Below are 22,325 nucleotides of genomic sequence, written 5' to 3' on the forward strand. Positions count from 1 at the left end.
TTCTTGTTATTTGGAACATATTCTTCTCTTCATTTTGCTTGAATCTCTGTGTTTGTTTCTGTGTACTAGGTGAAACAGATCTCTCTCTCAGTCTTATAGGAGTGGCCTTGTATCCAAGATAAACCCTATCTTTTAACCTTGCTGTAGTTCTTGGCTGTCTCTAGAACCTTTGCGATTAAAAAAAATTTTTTTTTAATGTTTATTTATTTTTGAGAGAGAGAGAGAGAGAGAGAGAGCTCGAGCAGGGGAGGGGCAAAGAGATAGGGAGACACAGAATCTGAAGCAGGCTCCAGGTTCGTGAGCTGTCAGCACAGAGCCTGACGCGGGGCTCAAACCCAAGAACCGTGGGCTCATGACCTGAGCTGAAGTTGGATGCTTAACTGACTGAGCCACCCAGGCGCCCCTCACCTTTGTGATTTCTTTCTTTTTTTTTTTTTTAATGTTTATTTTTATTTTTGAGACAGAGAGAGACAGAGCATGAACGGGGGAGGGGCAGAGAGAGAGGGAGACACAGAATCGGAAGCAGGCTCCAGGCTCTGAGCCATCAGCCCACAGAGCCCGACGCGGGGCTCGAACTCGCGGACCGCGAGATCGTGACCTGGGCTGAAGTCGGACGCTTAACCGACTGAGCCATCCAGGCGCCCCTCACCTTTGTGATTTCTAAGCAGCCTTTTTCTTGGTAGGCCCCAGTTGTTGAGGGTGTGCCAAGATCTGTGAATGCCTCAGAGGGAGGGATATCCGTCAGCATCTAGTTTCAGGCTGATTGGAGGTAGATCCTTGGGCAGCAGGTTTTAAGGTAGGCAAATACATATAGTCCTATGGGACAGCAATCATAGACTCTGCCGTGATCTAGAACCCATGATCTGAAGGTGTCCCCTTAGTGACAATAGAAAATTCTGGACTCAAACCAAATGTATGAGCTTTCTGGGAGGTACTGGTAAGCTGTAGCAAGGCCAAGTGAGAGCTCAAAGATGGTATCCCTCAGCCGACATTCCCTGAGAGCATTTCCATAGTTTCTAGATGTGTGGTAAACCTGAAGCCTGCCTGTCAGGCTGAAGCTGTAAGTCAAGTCAATGCGATCCCCCTTGGCCACCAAAGCCAGGTGCTGAAAGGGTGTCCCCTGGGTGGAGTGCACATACTGATCAACTATGACAGGCTGTGATAGAGTAGTGCACAGGGCCAGGGCTCTCCACTGGCTGGCTTAGATGTGGTCATGGTGGAGTGGTGTGTGGGGTGGGGCACATCCATCAGGGCTAGCAGGCTAGAGGGAGAGGGAAAAGATGGCTGCTGCTGGTGCCCACACTTGCAGGGTAGAGGGAGAATACCAAAAATGGTGCCTGCCAGCATCTGTCCCTGGAGAGTCCCCAACAGTCTCCTGTTCTTCTAGCAAGTGCTTTAAGGTGCTTTAAATTTCCTTCATTTATTATGTAGGTGCTTCATGAACTGATGCTCCTGTGCTGGGTCCAGGGGTGAAGGATGGTGCATGAAAACCTTTTAAGAGTGGAGTCTCCATTCCCTACAGCCTGATGGCTTTCCTAGACATGCACCCCATTGCTTTGCAAAACCTGGCTCACCTCTCCAGGTCCCAAGGGTTGGGATGCCTGGTGTGGGGCACAAACCTCTTGCTCCTCAGGGGGAAGTTTGGTATTTGTGAGATCCTTTCCAACTAAACTGCTGCACCAGGGGTGGGGTTTTGGGCTGAATTACATCTCTGCCTCTCCTACTGGTCTCGACATAGCCCTGTTATCCTTTGTTGTGGAGGAGCTTGTTCAGGTGGTTTTCAAGTCCTTTCCAGAAGGGATTTGTCCATATGTAGCTGTGCATTTGTTGTGTCCGTGGGAGGAGATGAGTTTGGATCTTCCTGTGCTTCCAACTTGAACCATCTCTCCTATTTTTTTACATCTTTAACTTTAAACAGATGTTTCACATTTAGACAAACCAACATGAAAAACCATATCAATAATATGTGAAAAAACAGCTTAAGTTTTTTAAAAATGTTTGTTTATTTTTGAGAGAGAGACAGAGAGTGAGTTGGGGGGGTGGGCAGAGAGAGACACACACACACACACACACACACACACACACACACAGAGAATCAGAAGCAGGCTCCAGGCTCTGAGCTGTCAGCACAGAGCCTGACCTGGGCCTCAAATTCATGAGCTGTGAGATCATGACCTGAGTTGAAGTCAGATGCTTAACCTTAACAAACTGAGCTCCCTGGGTGGCCAAAAACAGCTTTTTTTTTTTTTTAAAGAGGGATTTTTTTTTTTTTTAAAGAAAAATTGAAAGAAAACACAGGTTTTCAAACATGGCAGGAGCTAAATGAATATTTGTGGGAGGAAGGATTGAAAGAAAAGTGTTCCTAGACCACAGACAGATTTGTTTTAAATTACTTCAGGGCATAGTATACTAAGCAGTCATTGAGTAAAGAGGATTTTTTTTTTTTTTTTCTGAGAGAGAGAGAGAGAGAGAGAGAGAGAGAGAGAGAGAGAGCGGGCACAGTGAGCGAGGGGCAGAAAGAGAGAGAGAAGAGGCACTCACCGGAAGCGGGGTTGGTGTTTTACCGGAAGCAGGGCTCGTGCTCACTGAAGGTGGCATTCAAGCTTACCCCATATGGGGTTCTAACTTATGAACCGTTAGATCATAACCTGAGCTGAAGTCATGGTTAACAACTGAGCCACCCAGGCGCCCTGATGAGTAAAGAGGATTTAAGAATCTGCTCTGTAGCTTACTAGCAGTGGGGCTCAAGTTGTGTCAACTCCGGAAGCCTTAAATATTTTTTTTTTTTTTGTATAATGAGAATGATCATATCTTGCACAGATGTTCCTAGAACGTTCATTAGGATTACATGAGCTAGACCATGCAGCTGGTTCAAAATGCTTGTCAAACTGTAAGTGCTACAGGTTAGCCGTCATCATTGTTAATAAATAAAGTAAGCCAGATTGAGAGATCTACAGTAAAGCCAGGATAGAGGCATTTTAATGTGCAATTTACATAGTCCTTCCTTACTGATGACTTCACCATCATTCTTACTGATTTATTCCTTCCTTGTTGATTTGCACCTCACATCAACCCTAAAGGCCAGAAGACCTTGAAGCCTCTTCACTACGGGCCTTTGATGACCTCTCATGTGGGCGAAGGTGGACTTTAGGACTGTCTACAGAGCTCAGCACCTTGGAGCTGGGCACTCTGTTCCTGAGAGGTGGTTTATATACAGCAGAACAACTGGAGGAGATGAAAGCATAAGGAGTTCATCAGACTTTATTTCTTTCTCTATGTCTAGCAAGACTTTGGTGTCTTAGGACTTCATAATCTTTCTCCTAGAATATAGACGAATGCCAGCTCAAGTGCCCCATCGAAGAACGGAAAAGTTACAGCCGTCATTCTTCTAAAAGTTACCACTGTCAATTTTCGCAGATAGAAAAACCAGACAAGTTACCTCACAAGAGGCATAAGGTCGTACCACAAATATTGCTTTTTTTTTTTTTTTTTTTTGCCTCAGATGGGATTAAGTGGATAGTCTTCAATTTTACTTGGATGATTAGAGAAATTCAAGGAAGGGAACATCATTAGCAGAAGAACAAGGAGCCAGTCCAGGCAATATCTGAATATTTATTACTTGATCTTATCTTGAATAGAAAAGAGTGGCTCTTTGTTCAAAACACTTCTGGCTGCTGTCTGTCGCCTTGGACTTCTGAGCCTTTCCTTCGTTGCTTTATAAAAAATGATTAATTAAATTAGTGCCTCGTAGAAAGAAGTGTGCTTTCTCTAAACTCTAAGGATGCTCCCAAAGTGGTCATTAATGCCCGCAAGAGAAGCAGCATGATACTTTCATGTTGCACACGAAGAAGATGAGTTCAGATGAACTTTATAATCATGCAATAAATAAGTTCAAGAGCTGGGACCCAAACAAGCAAGGTCTATGGGTAGGAGACCAGGCACTTTTATTTTGACTTTGCCTCCAGACAGAAGCCCACCTTAGTTTTCTTACCTTAAAATGGATTCAGTGCGTTCGATCAGGGGTGGTAACCTTTTTTTTGATAAAGACTCAGACAGTAAATATATTTGGCAACAGCTCTGCAACAGCTACTCAACTCGGCTTGCCGTCAAAGAGCGAAAGTAGGGGCACATGGGTGGCTCAGTCGATTGAGTGTCAACTCTTGATTTTAGCTTGGGTCATGATCTCATGGTTTCGTGAGTTTGAGCCCCATATTGGGCTCTGTGCTGACAGCGTGGAGCCTGCTTGAGATTCTCCCTCTCTCTCTCTCTGCCTCTCCCCTGCTCACACTCTGTCTCTCTCAGGATGAGTAAATAAACGAAAAGAAATTTGAAGCGTGAAAGCAGCTACAGACAATTTGTAAACAAATGAGTGTGGCTTGTGCCAACAAAACTTTATTTACAAAAATGGGTGGAGGGTTGGATTTGGCCCATAGATTGTAGTTTGCAGACTCCATGACTAGGTGATGTAGGAGTTTCTTCTGCTGATATTTTATGATTCAACTTGTTTTAACAACAACGCTATTTCTCTAGGAAAGTTACCGGTCATCAAACGTGCAGTTAGTGAGGTATGTAAGGATTTTTCTGCTATCCGTTATTAACAGTAGCTAAGATATGGGAATAACCTAAGTGCCCATCAATGGATGAATGAATAAAGAAGACGTGGCTTATATATACGCTAGAATATTATTCTAGCTATGAGAAAGGAGGAAATCCTGCCATGTGTGACAACATGGATGGACCTTCAGGGCATTATACTAAGTGAAATTAAGTGACATAAAAAATAAAAAAAAATCAAGTCACATAAAGACAGATAGTATATGATATCAATAATACGTGGAATCTAAAAAAGCTGAGCTAGTAGAAACTGTAGAATAGTGGTTACAAGGGCTAGGGTGCGGGGGACTTGAGATGTTGGTCAAAAGTACAAACTTGCAGTTAGAAGATGAATAAGTTGTGGAGATTTGATGCACAGCATTGTGATTATAGTCAACAATACTGTATTATATACTTCAAAGTTTCTGAGAGACTAGGTCTTAAATGTTCTTATCACAAAAGAGAAATGCTAATTATGTGACTTGACGAAGGATGCTATGGTGGTAATCATATGGAAATATACAAAAGTATCAAATCAGCACATAGGGGGTGCCTGAGTGGCTCAGTCAGTTGAGTGTCTGACTTTGGCTCAAGTCATGATCTCGTGGTTTGTGAGTTCAAGCCCCTTGTGGGGCTCTGTGCTGACAGCTCAGAGCCTGGAGCCTGCTTCAGATTCTGTCTCCCTCTCTCTCTGCCCCTCTCTCATTCTCTCTCTCTCTCTCTCTCAAAGATAAACATTAAAACAATTAAATCAGCACATAGTACACCTTAAACTTATACCATGTAATATGTCAATTATATTGCAATAAAAACAAGTATTTTTTTTGCATCTTCTCTCGATTACTAAATGCCTACTATGTGTATTGCAAATGTAAATTATTGCCTTAATGTGGTTCTGCTTAAGATCTTGTGTATTAAGGATTTTTGTTGTTATTGGCGTGGGTGGGGAGCAAGGTGTCTAGGATTGAAGTGTAGGGTGCGTGAAGGTAGCTTTGATATCCTGGATGGGATGGCTGATTGGGAGTGAAGACTCAAGCCAGTAGAACTCTTGGACCATTAGCCTTGACCTCAGGTGATCAAAGGGTACCTGCTGTTGCTAAACTGAGAAAACTGGAATAGATGGGTGAGGTCTGACAGCAGCGATAGAGTGTGAAGTAGGATGATGGAAGAGTGTGTCTTACTTTAGGCAAAAATATCTCATTAAAAAACAAAGCAAAGTGTAAACATTGCTGTTACTGTGGCCCCCAAGCCACAGACAGAAGGGCACATTGTACCGACTCCCCTGCTGGAGGACACTGGCTGCTGGTCTGGTGGCAATGCTTTATCCTGGGCCCTCACTCTCTTTTCTGGGGGAAAGGAGTTGAGGGAAAGGAGTTCAGCTCAATTCCATCAACTTCTAAGGCTTCCTCTGATAAGAAAAGAATAGAACACATACACCAAACTTCAAGAGGCACAGTGTGGCAAATGAACGTACTTATCCTTTATAAAAATTATATATTGTGGGATGCCTGGATGCTCAGTTGGTTAGATGTCTGACTCTTGATTTCGGCACAGGTCATGATCTCACGGTTTGTGAGTCTGAGCCCGGAGTTGGGCTCTGCGCTGACAGTGCGGAGCCTGCTTGGGATTCTCTCTCTCCCTCGTTCTCTGCCCCTCCCCGACTTGTTCTCTTCCTCTCTCTCTCAAAAATAAATAAACATTTGAGAAATCATATTATTGCTACATAAGGCTTCTTTGAAAAGCTTGTAATTTCTTATAAAAAAATTTTTTTTAACGTTTATTTATTTTTGAGACAGAGAGAGACAGAGCATGAACGGGGGAGGGGCAGAGAGAGAAGGAGACACAGAATCGGAAGCAGGCTCCAGGCTCTGAGCCATCAGCCCAGAGCCTGACGTGGGGCTCGAACTCACGGACCGTGAGATCGTGACCTGAGCTGAAGTCGGATGCTTAACCGACTGAGCCACTCAGGCGCCCCATCTTTAAAAAAATTTTTTTTAAAATTTTTTTTAACGTTTTATTTATTTTTGAGACAGGGAGAGACAGAGCATGAATGGGGGAGGGTCAGAGAGAGAGGGAGACACAGAATCTGAAACAGGCTCCAGGCTCTGAGCGGTCAGCACAGAGCCCGACGTGGGGCCTGAACTCACGGACCGTGAGATCATGACCTGAGCCGAAGTTGGCTGCTTAACCGACTGAGCCACCCAGGCGCCCCTAAAAAATTTTTTTAAAAAACATTTATTTATTTTTGAGAGACAGGGAGAGACAGAGGATGAGCAGGGGAGGGGCAGAGCGAGAGGGAGAGACAGAATCCGAAGCAGGCTCCAGGCTCCGAGCTGTCAGCACAGACCCCGACACGGGGCTCAAACTCACAAACTGCGAGATCATGACCTGAGCCGAAATCGGACGCCCAAACGACTGAGCCACCCAGGAGCCCCGAAAAGCTTGTAATTTTATTTATTTATTTATTTATTTATTTATTTATTTTGTTTTTGTTTTTTTTTTTTTTTTTGAAAAGCTTGTAATTTTAAAGTGAATGCTTTCCTTAAAAACTTAGAGAATCCTATATCATGATAGTTAGCCTATTTCTGTAAGAGTATTATTTTGATAAAATATTGTACTGGCTTTTAAAGTCATAAAAAGCAGTGCTTATTTAGAAATCTCCCTCTGTCCCTACTACCTAATCCTCTCACCCACTACTTGCTGGGTAACCACTGTAAACAGTTTATGTTTTGTCCTTTCTGACCAAGTGTGTGTCTGTATCTGTATGACTGCGTCTACTGATTGATTATCATATAATGTTTTTGTTTATTCACCAGATACAAGTCTGTCTGCCTGCCTTAGCTGCAATGTGGTAATGCTTTTGATAGATCTTAGATGCTCAGTGCAGGACATAAAAAGAAAAATTCTTCTTAAACACATACAATTGCGTTGGTATATTTGTGAGGCACATTTAATCCAATTCTCTAAAGTCGATGCTTGGGCATATTTCCAGCCTCAAGGTCTACCTTTGCCTAATATTCAGGCAACTGTCGTAAGGGTGTGTGTTTCCCCACAGTCCTGAGGTTAATTGCCCCACTGTTAAATTGTACTTTCCTACAGTAGCTCTAATCCTAGCCTAATAGTACTAGCTACAGTAGTTTATATAAAAAGTTGTTGAATTTATTAGATGGAGAGATATCTGAGTGCTTGAAGCAGATCACAGGCTGAGGGAATATAGGATTCTATCATCGTTACCCAAGCCGAAAAGTCCATCAACCAAGAGAAGCGTAATTGTAAGTCACTCTCTATCTCAGTTCCTAATTTTCCCTGATTTGCTGGGATGAGTGACCATTCTTGCTCATATCACTAGGGGATCCTTGGGGCCACTTCAGGCTGAGCCCATGTTCATGACACTCCCACATAGCAGACACTTTTGTGGATTTTTGTTTATGATTGCATCTTGCTAATATGAAGAATGGACAAGGCTTAAAGAGAAAAGCTTAGTATATTTCATTGAAAATTTGAACAATTAGGGGCGCCTGGGTGGCGCAGTCGGTTAAGCGTCCGACTTCAGCCAGGTCACGATCTCGCGGTCCGGGAGTTCGAGCCCCGCGTCGGGCTCTGGGCTGATGGCTCAGAGCCTGGAGCATGTTTCCGATTCTGTGTCTCCCTCTCTCTCTGCCCCTCCCCTGTTCATGCTCTGTCTCTCTCTGTCCCAAAAATAAATAAACGTTGAAAATTTGAACAATTAGAATGGGCTGATAAAAAATCAAAGACTCTACGTGTACTTTGCCGTGGGGGAAAAGTTATAGCTAATAACTGCAGTTGACAAAACGGAAGAACTTTTCTCAGGAAGAATAGAATCTGTTGTGAGTATCCGAGAATAATGAGCAAAGGAAGAGAAGCAAGGGGAGAAATCTAGGTCATGTCTCATTGAACACGATGTAAATCTGACCTGTATACATGAGATAAATGGTTGAAATTAGGGCCAAATAATTTCCTGATTTCTACGAATGAGCACATCTTTTGAAAATCAGGAGAAAGTAGATTTTCCTTTCTAGAGGAAGTTATATTTGATTCAGTGTAAGAAGGAAACCAGTAGAAGAAAATCTATATGATAGTACAGAGATCATGTGAGAGAAAAGGAAAAGTGTGTGTGTGTGGCGGGGAGGGAGAGATCGGGAGAGAGAGAGAGTGAGAGAGACAGAGAGAGAGACAGAGAAGAGCACAGGAGTAATGGCAGGAGTAGAATGGCACAGAACCTTATTATATCATAAAATAATAACTTTAAAAGAACAAATCTGTGGCACAGAGAAACTGAAAAGTGATATTAGAATTCTTAGGGTTGCCATCTTAAAATATCTGATGGGCTTACTTAGAATCTACTACCATGATTTAGTCCTTGTTAATTTTTCCATGACTGTGAAGATGATCTATCATAATATTTAGTTTGATGAAGTCACCAGCTGCCCTGTGCAAAAATCTGGTGTTTTACACTTTATCACTCCCGGAGGCAGGCCACGTCTTCCTGCCCCTAACCCCTCCAGCTGCAGCCACCCCTGGAGTCTTCCCACCCTGAGAGCTGCAGGTCGATAGATGGAGCCCAGTACTTACGATGAGACACATGGGGCCGAAGAAGGAGCTGTGCAATCACCTCTATTGCATTTTTATTTACTTCCCTCTGTTTTTGAGCATTCTCCCCCATAAGGCCTCCAGCCAAAGACCTTCTGATCGATTTATATTCTAAAAGGAACAACTGCAGGACATCTTCCCAGATTCTACTCATCTCCTCACGTGGGCTTGTCACATTTACCAAATACTGCAAACACTACAAATAGTTTTCTAGTATAAGTATGCCCCGTGCAACAGTTGAGAGAGACTTACACTACAAAAATTATTTACTATCTGAAATTAAAATTTAACTGGCACCCTGGATTTCATCTGGCGTCCCTACTGCTTGAACTCCAGGAACCTCCCGAGTATCTGGGAAAGGTCTCAGAAAAGTCAACAGCACGGCACAAGAACCGACTGACGTGAGGTGGCAGTAAGTCGTCCCTCAAATGACAAAAGCACACAATCTCTGAGAGGTGAGCAGAAAAAAAAAAAGCCATTCTGGAGTCTCTTGCCACTTTGTCCACAACACCGCTCCTTGAGGGGGAAGGGGTCAGCCAGTGGCCCTTTTCCTTCCCCTAGTACTTCTGGGCAAGGATGTGCAGATCGTGTATTTGACGAGTGATTTCAGCACAGAACAGCTGGCAGGCGGCGAGACTGTCATAGCAAGCAGTGGACCGGACACTGGGAAAGGGCTGGGTGGGGGTGATGAAGATGGGGAAACAGTAAAAGACACAGCAATACGCTATAGGCACAGGGCAGATCTTCAAATTACACTTACTGCATGAACATAAACGCGCACAGAAATATGCCCATGGATGATTGACACTTTTTTTTTTTCATTTTATGAGTCAACCTTATTTGTTAACCTTATCTGTGGCTGTTCTTGTAGAATTTCCTGGTGAACAAGAATGCACATCCACTATCTGGTTGGAGACAGCCAGCCGAGGCCAGAGTTGCTGGGCTCTCTGCAGAGCCGTGAAGCCAGGGCACTGTCTAGAAGCATCTCTTTCTCTGATGTGATCCTAACTATTGTTTAACCTCTAATGGTTTCTTACAAATTGCTACCTCAACTCCACATCTCTAGTTAGTAGGATTTTTAACTCAGGTTTGAGGACCTGTTAATTCTCAAGCCTGCAAAGGTTCTAGGCTGAATGGTAATTACGGGCATTTGATGCACTTAGAACTAAAATTGAATACTAACATATTCTGGCACAGGCTTTTCCTTCTAATTTATTCATTATTATTTACCATGACTCTAGGTTTGATGGTCTTCTTATAGAACTACTCTGTATTGGAGTTACACTGAATTCAGTCATACAGTTGAGCCTAGTTAAAATGGAGGGGATTTTCTTCTTGGACCCAAATGTAATATATATATATATATATTACATACATATAACAAATATACATATATATAAACCCAATGCACATTGTCATATATAACTCATGGCTATATTCCTATTCAGGTTTTAGTGTCATGGAAACCAGTTAAGCTTGTCTCTGCCTCTCTACCTAAAATCTGATAAAAATACAGTTTAACTGCCTAAACCTAACTTCACTTTAGAGGGAAAAGAAGATGCTGTATACATATGCTGGTAGGTTTTAAAATAATGACATCTGCCTTTGTTATAATGAAAGAAAACTCATAAGATGTTCAATTAGTATGACTGAATCATCCATTTCTTCCCTTTTTTCTTACAGTGATATTTCAGGTCTTTTGGGATAGTCATTTTGTGGAGATCTTGGAATTAAAAAAAAAAAGGCATTCTAACTGTGATGCTCAACAATCAGGGTATCTGATTTGCTTAAGGGTCACCCCCTAAAAGTCAGAGCCTGACTGGGGCCAGTAGGAGCTGGTGGGATGAGTTTGCTGGTTGCTAGGATGCTGTGCGGGGATCTTAGAAAGACCCCCTCCCCCCTTGGGCGCTGTCCCTTCTGGACCTGTAGTTGAAGTTTCTCTGTTGATGCCAGAGACGGAGACAGAGAGAAGGGCTGTGGATGCGGTCAAAGCCTGGGGACAGAGGCAGGCAGGGAGGCACAGCCGTTCTTTGTAGGGCATGGGTGGTATTTTGTTACTGGTGATTGTGTGACAACAGCAGGACACCACGTGCAGGCTTTTGGGACAGTCGTTTCTGTAGCCCTGGACCCGGAGACCAGGCTTGTGCTGGCGCGGTGTCACGGAGGGGGGGCCGGGGGTGGGGGGCAGGCGCTCTGCTCACTCACCGGTGCTGCTCTGAATGGTCCTCACGGTGGTGGTGGTGCGCGGTGGGGAGGAGGACCGCAGGGACACGCACTCGTCGTCCTGGGAGCAGCCCTTCTCAATGGCCCGCACGTAGCTGTGGCTCCGCATGCGGAAGCACCCGGGCATGGGCAGGTCCAGGGCTTCCACCGCCTGCGACTCCAGCTCGCTGAACACGGATTCACACACGGACTCGAACTGCCCGTTCACTTCCATCTCGCTCACCTACGGGCAGAGACGGGGAACCATAACTCCTCCTGCCTGGCGGAGAAGCACCCTCTCCCTCAAGCATCCCCGGACCTGACCCCTCACCCTTCCGGAGAAAGCCCCATCCGACCACATTCAACGCCAATGCATTTTATCGCCTCTGTGTTACACTCCGTAACTGAACTGCATCTTGTTTATGAGCCCAAACAGTCCATTAAATTCTAAAGAAAAAGAGCTTTCTTTTCAGCATGGAAGAAGTGTGGGGCTAGGAGGTCTTATTCCAGTGCGTGCCCAGGTGTTAATTCTCCTGATTTATAAATGCAAACCTAGGGAACAATTTTTGTCAGTCCACGGTGAGAGTTTGGGTGTTTCAGGGGAATAGTCTTTAGTATAAACATCTTAGAAACTACTATTTTTATTATTGTGCTTTTGCAAGTGACTGGCTTGTCAAATAATTTCAGTGTCAAATGCAGCTTAATTTAGTGCACAGTATGAAAACAGGCCCTATATTTTCTGGCAAGATACTCTCATTCTGCAAAAAATAGACCAAACCCAGATATGTCAAAATCTTGAAAAGCACTATGGAGATTTTCAATCTACACACTATCGGAAGAAGGTCTCATTCTTCCTTATAAAAAGCTGATATGGTCCACAAATTGTTTATAAATGTGTTTTAAAATCTTCCAAATGAAGTCTTCCTTTTTTTGCAGAGGTCAGTTTTTATTTACTTATATTCCTCTGCACATAACTTACACTGGGTTTGAGCACCACCTAAAAAAGAAAAAAAAAAAAAATAAACCAGACCAGGTGCCCCAGTTAATTTCTCTTACTTTGTAGCTGATTTGATAGGGACATGGGAGCATTCTTCAAATTTCTGCCACCCTCTAGAACTTCATAATTTCCCTAATATTAAATTAATGAGTAATTAGGAATTTATTAAGCAATTAAACTACAAGTAAGCTTAGAACAAATACTGAAAATGATTGTAATTTCTGACTTCCTTCATTTTCTGTTATCTGAGGATATACTCTGATAATGGCAAATTTCTTTAAACTTCATGTAGAAGTGACCAGCTACCTTAAGGCATATCAAGTGGAAAAAGACATGAATTTCTTTACGATTTTTTACAGCTTACCTTTACAGCTTAAAATAGTACTTTCACCTACTTTATCTAATTTGATATAAAATCCCTGCTTGTTTTCAAGGCTAATAATTATATACATCCATGTTAAGAAATTAAATACATATATATATCTTTGATTTTGGGGAAATATTGGCGATGCCTTCACAGGTAAGGGGACATGATATTTGCAATTAATTATCAAATAGAGAAAGTGAGCAAATGAGTCAAAAGTAATATGAATATGAATCTGGGTCAAGGATATATAGGAGTCCCTTGTATTTTACAAGCAACGTTTTTGTAAACTTGGAATGATTTCAAAGTAAAAGGTAAAACTGTATTTGCAAATGTGTGTGTGTGCACGCACATATAGATTTTCCCCTATTAATCAATATGCCAAACATCGCAAAGAAATGGTAAAATATCTATCCCTGTTAAGGTAACAACTGTTAAAACTTGGGTGACTGTCTGTTCAGAGGGTACATATTGCCCCCCTCCCCTAGTTTTCGTAAAAATTGGACCATAAAGTAAATATAATTTGGCAATATGTTTTCTTTCCACTTAACCTTCTGTATTAAACTCACATCTTAATAGGATTCTCTTTCTTCATTCTTTTTTAACCTTTTGTTTCTATTATACACAGATACAGAAAACCAAGCAAAATAAATGTAGAACCGAGTGAATTATAATAAGACAAACACCCTTGTAACCATTACCTAGATCAAGAAAGATGGCTTTTCCAGGTACCCTAGCAACCACTCTATGTGCCCCATCCTGACTATAATCCCCATCTTCCCTCCAAAATCAACTGCTAATCTGAGTTTTATTTTTATAAAGAATTCTTTTTTTTTTTTCAACGTTTATTTATTTTTGGGACAGAGAGAGACAGAGCATGAACGGGGGAGGGGCAGAGAGAGAGGGAGACACAGAATCGGAAACAGGCTCCAGGCTCTGAGCCATCAGCCCAGAGCCCGACGCGGGGCTCGAACTCCCGGACCGTGAGATCGTGACCTGGCTGAAGTCGGACGCTTAACCGACTGCGCCACCCAGGTGCCCCATAAAGAATTCTTTTTAAAAAAAGTTTATTTCTTTATTTTGAGAGAGAGAGAGCACACATGAGTGGGGGAGGAGCAGGGAGCCAGGGAGAGAGAGAATCCCAAGCAGTCTCTGTGCTGTCAACACTGGTGCCCCCCCCACCCAGTTTTTAATTGACAATTTATTTATGGAAGCATCTGGGTTGTTTGTCCTGTAAAGGTTCCCGTGGTCTGGATTTGCTGATTTCATACTCGTGGTAGGATTTAGCATGGTCTTCTATCTTTTGTAGTTCCTGAAAATTGTAAGCTGGATCCAGGGGCTTCATAAGACTCAGGTTCAGTCCCTTTGGCAAGAGGAGAGATCATGTGTTCTTTTATCAGGAGACACATTATATCTGGGTTGTCTCTCTCTGTACGTTGTTAGAAGTCACTTGTGCTCAATGTCTAGATCTGTTAATTCACTGGGAGTTATGCAGTGGTGGTGTTCTAGTTCCATCATTATTTTTTACAGTTTCTAGTTGTAGCTTAACTGACTGAGCCATCCAGAAGCCCCAACATTTGATGGTTTTAAATTGACTGTTATGATTATTCTTAGTGAACGGAAATTTGTCTTATCTTTAACCAGTGGGAGCCCCTTAGGTCGGCTCCTGAATCCTGTTGACCTGCTCAGTCCTGGAATCAGTATTTTTTCAAACAATCTTTTCTTCTTTTAGCGGAAAATAGTATCACAAGAATGCAATCTGGACACCAGGAAGCTTCATTGTCATGGCTACCGGGCTGGTCATTGTTCAGTGGGCAAAACTAGGCCTTTTGATGGTCAGACCTAGTGAATAGGTCTGATTAAAATTCAGACTGCAGAGTTGTTTTTTTTTAAATGTTTATTTATTTATTTAGAAAGAGAGTGAGAGGGGAAGGGGCAGAGAGAGAGGGAGAGAGAGAGAGAGAGAAAGAACGAACAGGGGAGGAGCAGAGAGAGAGGGAGACACAGAATCAAAAGCTGTGTGATCCCACGACTGTGAGATTATGACCTTAGCCGAAATCAAGAGTTTGATGCTTAACTGACTGAGTCACCCAGGCACTCCCAGTCTGCACAGTTTTAATGTAACCTCTTCTATATATATATATATATATATATATATATATATATATATATATATATATATATATACCTTGATTCCATACTAAAAATCCTGGTTCTCAGAGGCACAGGAAATAGAATTGGAATATTCTACAATTATTCAATTATTCATTTGTTTTTTTCATATGCACAACCATCTCAGAATAGCATACTAATAATACCGTGCCCATATCTTTATTGAGAACAGTTAATGATTCCTTTTTTTTCTGCATATGCACTCTCTATTCTTTCCTCATTTAAAATAGTTGTGCTATATTTACATTGTCAGAGCACGTAACCTACATGTTCTCTATTGCTTCAGCCCTCATTTAGTCTCTTATAAATAACTATACATTTAATGCTTGCTACTACTTTTTCATATAAAAAGACTATTCTCTATCAAAATTCTACAGATATAGGTCAGAGAATTCTAGATGGCTTATAAAGGAAAAGAGCAAACACCTGACCCACCTTGCCCCCTCCTCGCCAGATTCTCCCTCCTCAGAGGCAATCACTTTCAATTCTTCCAGCTGGATCTTATGGTATTTGCATTCATATTTCCAAAAACTTGCTTATGTGGATCTGTTGCTATGTTCAGAGACCTCTGATAACCTATTGGTTTCCTTCCTGCCCTTAAAGCATTACTTTCGGAACCTCTGACCTCCTATTGCAATCTATGGCTGCCACGGACAGCTCGCTGCTGTCCTGGGATTTCTCTTCTTTACCACTATGGGGGTACCCTTCATTGTCTTGACTATTATGGAGGCCCTGTTCCATCTTCCTTGTTTTATTCCTGCCTTTTTGTGGAGCAAATCTTCCAGTGCTTTCCCGGACAAGGCGGCCAGCTTGCATGGATGGAAGTGTCTGTATTCCACCTCCCCTGTTAAGGGAGGGTGTGTTTGCATTCAGGATTCTAGCCTGCATCCCTTCTTTCAGATGTTTTCAGGCTTTCCTCCTTGTCTCTTAGCCTCCATGTATGTTAGAGTTTGGGAAAGTGGATGCCTTTCTCATTCCTGAGCCTTTCCGTATGAACTGGTTTTTCCCATCCCCTCCTGAAAACTTTTAAAGATATTCTTGTTTCAAGAGAGCTAACATTTCACCATGATGTTCCCTGTGAGGATATTTCTCCATCGACTGTGGTGGGTACTGAGTGGGCCCTCCCAATCTGCAAAATCATGTCTTTCAGTGCTGGGACCATTTCTTGAATGATTTCGTTGGTAATTTCCTTCCTTTTATTTATTTTTTTCTGGGACTCCCACTTGTTGGATGTTAGAATCCAAGAAGCTCCAAGAATTCCAGGAACAAAAACACAAGGAAAAATACACCGATACATCATAATTTCCAAAGCAATACCGGTATAGAACAAAGCTGGAGGACTCACGCTTCCTGATCTCAGAATTTATCACAAAGCTACAATAATCAAACCAGTTTGGCACTGACATAAGGACCGACACATAGACCAATGGAACAGGATCGAGAGTCCAGAAATAAGTCCATGCACCTATTCATCACGGTTCTTATGTCTGGTCATTTGGGTTGTCTAAAGCTCATTGTCTAGTTGGATTCCTCAGGATGGGCTCATGGAAACGATATTCCCTGCATTCATTCACACTTACAATAGTTTGCCTGTGACTTTTTTTTCCCTTTCAAGATTTCATTTATTTTTTAAAAGATTGTTTAGATGTTTATTTTCGAGAGAGAGGGTGCATGTGAGTGGGGGAGGGGCAGAGAGAGAAGGGAACAAAGGGTCTGAAGTGGGCTCTGTGCTGACAACAGAGATCCCTTTGTGGGGCTCGAACTCACAAATCATTAGATCATGACCTGATCTGAAGTGGGGTGCTTAACTGACTGAGGCAACCAGGCACCCCCAAGATTTCTATTTTTAGATTTCTATTTTTCTTAATGAAATATCTCATTCACTTGCGCCTATATTCCTTTTAGTCTAATCTTCATTTCTGAAATGGTTTTTCTTTTACTTCTAATTCTTCCCTGAGTTTTGTGACATTATTTTTAAGTTTTTGAAATTCAGATAGGTCGTTTTCTCTCATGTCTTATATTGTGTTCTTAATGCTGTTTAGTGCATTTTAAAATACAGTTGACCCTTGAACAAACAACAGGGGCGGTGGGGGTATTGACTCCTCACCTCTGCTCAGTTGAAATTCCACATATAACTTTTGACTCCACAAAAATGTAACTATTAATTGCCAGAATTTTTATTGATAACATAGTTTAGTTGATTAACACATATTTTGTGTATGTATGATATGCTATACTTTCACAATAAAGTAAGTTAGAGAAAAAAATGTTAAGAAAATCTCATAAGGAAGAGAAAAGACAGTTAAAATACTGTACTGTCTTTATCGAAAAAAAATCCATGTATAAGTGGCCCATGGAATTCAAACCCATGTTGTTCAAGATCAAGTGTAGTGTGTTACAGTTTTGATGTATTTTGTGGTTATGTCTTTCTGCATGCTTTCATTTTCTGGAGGAATGTTATTCTTTTCCTTATTTTTCTTTCTTCTTACAGTGATTTTGAATGTGATTTACAGTGGGTAATTGTTCCTCGTTGTTTTTGGAAAATTAGTCTGACTTTGAGAGGGTGGGTACATTCAAGATATCCCCCTCAAATTCCCAGGACATCCTCTTTTATTTTTTTAGCTTTGCGGTATTTCCTGATTCTTTTCCTCCCGTCCCCAACTTTTACCTTGGCATTTTCTTTTCTTCTTTGCTACCGTCTCTACCTTGTTCATATTTGATTCCACTCCCCTGTGTTTCTTCTCAGCCCTGGGCCCTGTGCTGGAAGGAAACACTGGTTGGTTGCTTTCCAGTGCACGTAGAGGCTCAGACTGCTCCAGTCGTTTTTGACCTAACTGCAGGCTCCTTGAATTCATCTGCCGTTAGAGGAGGCAAATCCCTTCCACTTTCAGCTGCTGTTCTCGAATAGGCGCCCTGAACTTTCCGGTGAATACCTGTTGCTTGTTTTATTTTGCTATCCTCGAGTCTGTCACACAAGTCATTGTTTCCCTCTATGCCTTCTTGTCTTATGGCTACTTGTGGTTTGTTCTCATCCACTTATATTTGGGGTTCATGGAATATCCTGTTATACCCAATTTTATTGTAAATGTTCTCCATGACTTTTGGGGTTTTTTTCTGCCTCGTTGCTCTGTCTGCTTTTACATGGAGACTCAGGGAAATTCGGACACTTAAGTCACTACCACTGTAAAATTGTATAGGATGATTACACCATAATTTATTCAACCACTCCATCGTGGATGATGATTCAGATATGTACTTGGAGACTGCTATGACCAACACTCTTGTGCGTTGATCTTTATATACTGGTGCTTTTATTTTCTGTATTATAGAGTGCCAAAAGTGGGATTCTTGTGCCAAAAGGGATGTTTTATACTGTTGTAGATGTTCATCGACTTACTTTCTGTGGCAATGGTGGCAGTTCACTCCAGACAGCTCATTTCTCAGCATGGACACTGGAACTGGGTATTAGCACTTTTTGCAACTCTTCTAGGTCAGAAATGATATTGTGCTTTTTCAGTTTGTCTTTATCAGCCTGCTAGTGTATTTAAGCATTTTTTCTTATATTTATCGGTCTTTGTATTTTTTCCCTCTAATTTGCTATTTCATAAGATTTGCCTTACGTTCTTTTAGGCTGTTTTTCTTTTCTTACTTATTGGTAAATATACTTTAGGCAACTGGAATATTCACCTGTTTTCTTGATACGTTTAAATATCCTCAGTTGCATTTTAACTTCATGATATCTTTTGTCACAGAATTTAGTTTTCAGTTAGAACAGATGTCAATCGTTTACTCTATGTTTTCTAGGATTCTTATTTTGTTAAAAGTTCTATCAGTCTTGGGGCGCCTGGGTGGCGCAGTCGGTTAAGCGTCCGACTTCAGCCAGGTCACGATCTCGCGGTCCGTGAGTTCGAGCCCCGCGTCGGGCTCTGGGCTGATGGCTCAGAGCCTGGAGCCTGTTTCCCATTCTGTGTCTCCCTCTCTCTCTGGCCCTCCCCCGTTCATGCTCTGTCTCTCTCTCTGTCCCAAAAATAAATAAACGTTGAAAAAAAAAATTTAAAAAAAAAAAAAAAGTTCTATCAGTCTTACCACAATATCAGACATGTATTTTATAAATTTTAATTTTTGTCATTTTGTGTTATTGTATACATTTGAGATCCATTTGGTTTTATTATATGGGAAGGAGTAGTTTAATGTTCTTTCTACTATGTCATGGGCAATTTGCTTGAATTCTCTAGAGCTCACTTTCGTCATCCGTAAAATGGGTATAATGATACCTATCTCCAGTGTATGCTTTAAGGATAAAAATAAAACATTTAAAATGCATATTATATTTCTAGGCACATCCACTATACATACACTATACATAAATAGTGGATGTTATTCTGTGAGATAGTGTAGTGGGAAGAATGAAACAAATTATACTAATTCTCTAAGACTAAATTTCATAAATTAAAAAATGATCGTTTTTATAGTTGATATGAAATTAATGAGAGAATATGAAAAGCTTCTAGTATATATCAGGTAAGCAATTCATGATGACCGTTCCATTGTTATCATTTCCATGATTACTATTATTATTAGCAATATTGTTGCCATCAATACCCCAATACCAGCAGGCTTTGAAGAAACTTATCAGTTAGGAGTCAGGACACTTGGGTTTCTAGGTTCTGTTACCAACTATATTTATAGATACTTATTTCATCTGAGTTTTTATTTCTTGGTATATATACAATGAAGGGATGGCCTAGGTCACAAATCACAGCTAAATTGCTACGATTACTGCTGAACATAATAACTGTGTACTCACTTCTTTTTTTAAAGTTTATTTTATTTTGAGAGATAGAGCATGAGCAGGGAGGGGCAGAGGGAGAGGGAGTGAGAGAGAATCCCAAGCAGGCTCTGTGCTGTCAGTGCGGAGCCTGATGTAGGGCTCAAACCCAGGAAATGGTGAGATCGTGGCCTGAGGTGAAAGCAAGAGTCAGACGCTCCACCAACTGAGCCACCCAGGCGCCCCTGTCTACTCACTTTTAAAACATGATGTAAAAATCCAACATATTGCCAGACAAAAGATGTCTGCAGGCTTCTGGTTTACCATTCCAGATGAAGATATTTGAGAATTGGACTTGAAGTGAATGAGGACATAAATTGAGCCAATTTGGAAATGACCTAGTTATTATACTAAATATTTTTTTTTCACATGTGACTTTTAAAAATTCTTTCTTCTGGGGCGCCTGGGTGGCGCAGTCGGTTAAGCGTCCGACTTCAGCCAGGTCACGATCTCACGGTCCGTGAGTTCGAGCCCCGCGTCGGGCTCTGGGCTGATGGCTCAGAGCCTGGAGCCTGTTTCGGATTCTGTGTCTCCCTCTCTCTCTGCCCCTCCCCCGTTCATGCTCTGTCTCTCTCTGTCCCAAAAATAAATAAACGTTGAAAAAAAAAATTTTTTTTTAAAAATTCTTTCTTCTCAAGCTTTACTTTAGAAAGCCCCATCTTATTAGATGGATATATAGTTAAAAAAACATAGAAAGGGAATAAATATTTAAAAAGGTCAGTTTTTCTCTATCATGCAAGCACTATCTGTTTTTAGGGATATTTTACTTCTATCAGGTATGAATGGCAGAAACAAATGGCTTAATTATTCTAGACCAATATCTTCTCTTACAACATTTTAGTTTGATCTTTCCAGGAGCCTTTGATGACTAAAATGGCAGGTTTTAAAAGGGAATAGGATAGCATGCATTTAAATTCTATACTATTAGAGCTGCTACTAAAGATCTATAAGAGAGAACATCCCAACATCATAAAAGCTAACCACTTTTTGAAAAGTCTAGGATCTATATGGTAGTTTTGCTTGGAAGAAGAAACTATTCTCCTTTGAATAATGACAGTGTTGGGACTGCAATAGAAAGTTTGAAATTATCCTTAAAGATACTGTGTTACTTGAAAATTGAATACGGAACTAGAAAAATGATGTAGCCTTAGGAATCCATTTAGGATGGCTATTCTTTCTGTATTTTACTCAAGGCTGAATGATTATACCACCGAATTGCAGAGCTTGACCCGCCGTAGCATCGGGGCCCACATGCGTTTCTTCAGTGATTTGTTGATATTTTACTAGGTTGTCACTAGGAAGGGATATTGTCTCAGGAAGGTCCGATCTGTGGCACAGGGACCCAAGTCAGGAAGCTGCATAGACGCAATGTCCTGATGGGGCAAAGTAGCATGTTTCTCCTGTCTTGAACATTGAAAATTTGGGGCGCCTGGGTGGCGCAGTCGGTTAAGCGTCCGACTTCAGCCAGGTCACGATCTCGCACTCCGTGAGTTCGAGCCCCGCGTCAGGCTCTGGGCTGATGGCTCGGAGCCTGGAGCCTGTTTCCGATTCTGTGTCTCCCTCTCTCTCTGCCCCTCCCCCGTTCATGCTCTGTCTCTCTCTGTCCCAAAAATAAATAAACGTTAAAAAAAAAAAAATTAAAAGAACATTGAAAATTTAAACATTTAAAGTTATGAAAGCAGTGAATGGGTATAAGCATTTTTCGACAATTTTTAAAATATTTATTTATTTTTGAGAGAAAGAGACAGAGCACGGGTGCAGGAGGGGCAGAGAGAGAGGGAGACACAGATCTGAAGCAGGCTCCAGGCTCTGAGCTGACAGCAGAGAGCCTGACATGGGACTTGAACCCACAAACTGCAAGATCATGACCTGAGCCGCAGTCGGCCACTCAACCAACTAAACCACCCAGGCACCCCCAAAATTTTTTAAAAAATCCATCAATGTATTCTACATGTATGTCAGCTGGATTTATAGACTATTTTACATTTCTGGAAGGCTATGTGACCATGAGGCTGTCCGGAATAAAGATAAGCTTAAAGAAATTTAAAATATTATATTGCTTAGTGTGAAAAAAGTAAAGACAGACAAGTCAAAATTTCACCAAATGAGGCACCAACTAATTTCCCTGAGCGTTGGGATGAGTGTCATTGGACAGCATTAACTAACACACATTGGCATGCATGTTCTTGGAGCCTTCTCTAAAGTAAGCAAATGTACAGTAGGCAGATATTGGAGTCCCCAAGGCTAGCTTTCCCTGTTCCCACTCTGCCCTGCTCTCAGAACCTTGCTATGGTCCCTGCCTTTGTTGAATATGAATTTTCTTATATCAAAGTTCTGATCATATCTCTTGCTGCTTAAAAGCTGAAGTTTTAATTAATTTTTAATCAATCCCATTCCTAATAAATGAAGTCCAGTCCTCTGGAGCTGGCATGCAAGGCCATGCGTTAAAAAAAATATCTCCAGGGGCGCCTGGGTGGCGCAGTCGGTTGAGCGTCCGACTTCAGCCAGGTCACGATCTCGCGGTCCGGGAGTTCGAGCCCCGCGTCGGGCTCTGGGCT

The 22,325-nt window shown here is 41.7% G+C and overlaps 1 protein-coding gene across 14 annotated transcripts in view; it reads right to left on the bottom strand.

The window, feature by feature from the left end:
• DLGAP1 (DLG associated protein 1) overlaps nt 1–22,325 on the bottom strand; it is a 328,443-nt gene that overhangs the window by 173,332 nt on the left and 132,786 nt on the right. For all 14 annotated transcript variants that reach the window (XM_047087011.1, XM_047087010.1, XM_047087023.1 and 11 more), the window contains one exon: nt 11,410–11,650. In XM_047087011.1, coding sequence (XP_046942967.1) covers nt 11,410–11,650 — 241 coding nt within the window. The remainder of the gene's footprint in view (nt 1–11,409; nt 11,651–22,325) is intronic.

Source organism: Lynx rufus, unplaced genomic scaffold (genome assembly GCF_022079265.1).
Source record: "Lynx rufus isolate CCGP_SWC_20201006 ecotype Redwood Valley unplaced genomic scaffold, mLynRuf1.p SCAF_22, whole genome shotgun sequence".
Classification (NCBI taxonomy): domain Eukaryota; kingdom Metazoa; phylum Chordata; class Mammalia; order Carnivora; family Felidae; genus Lynx; species Lynx rufus.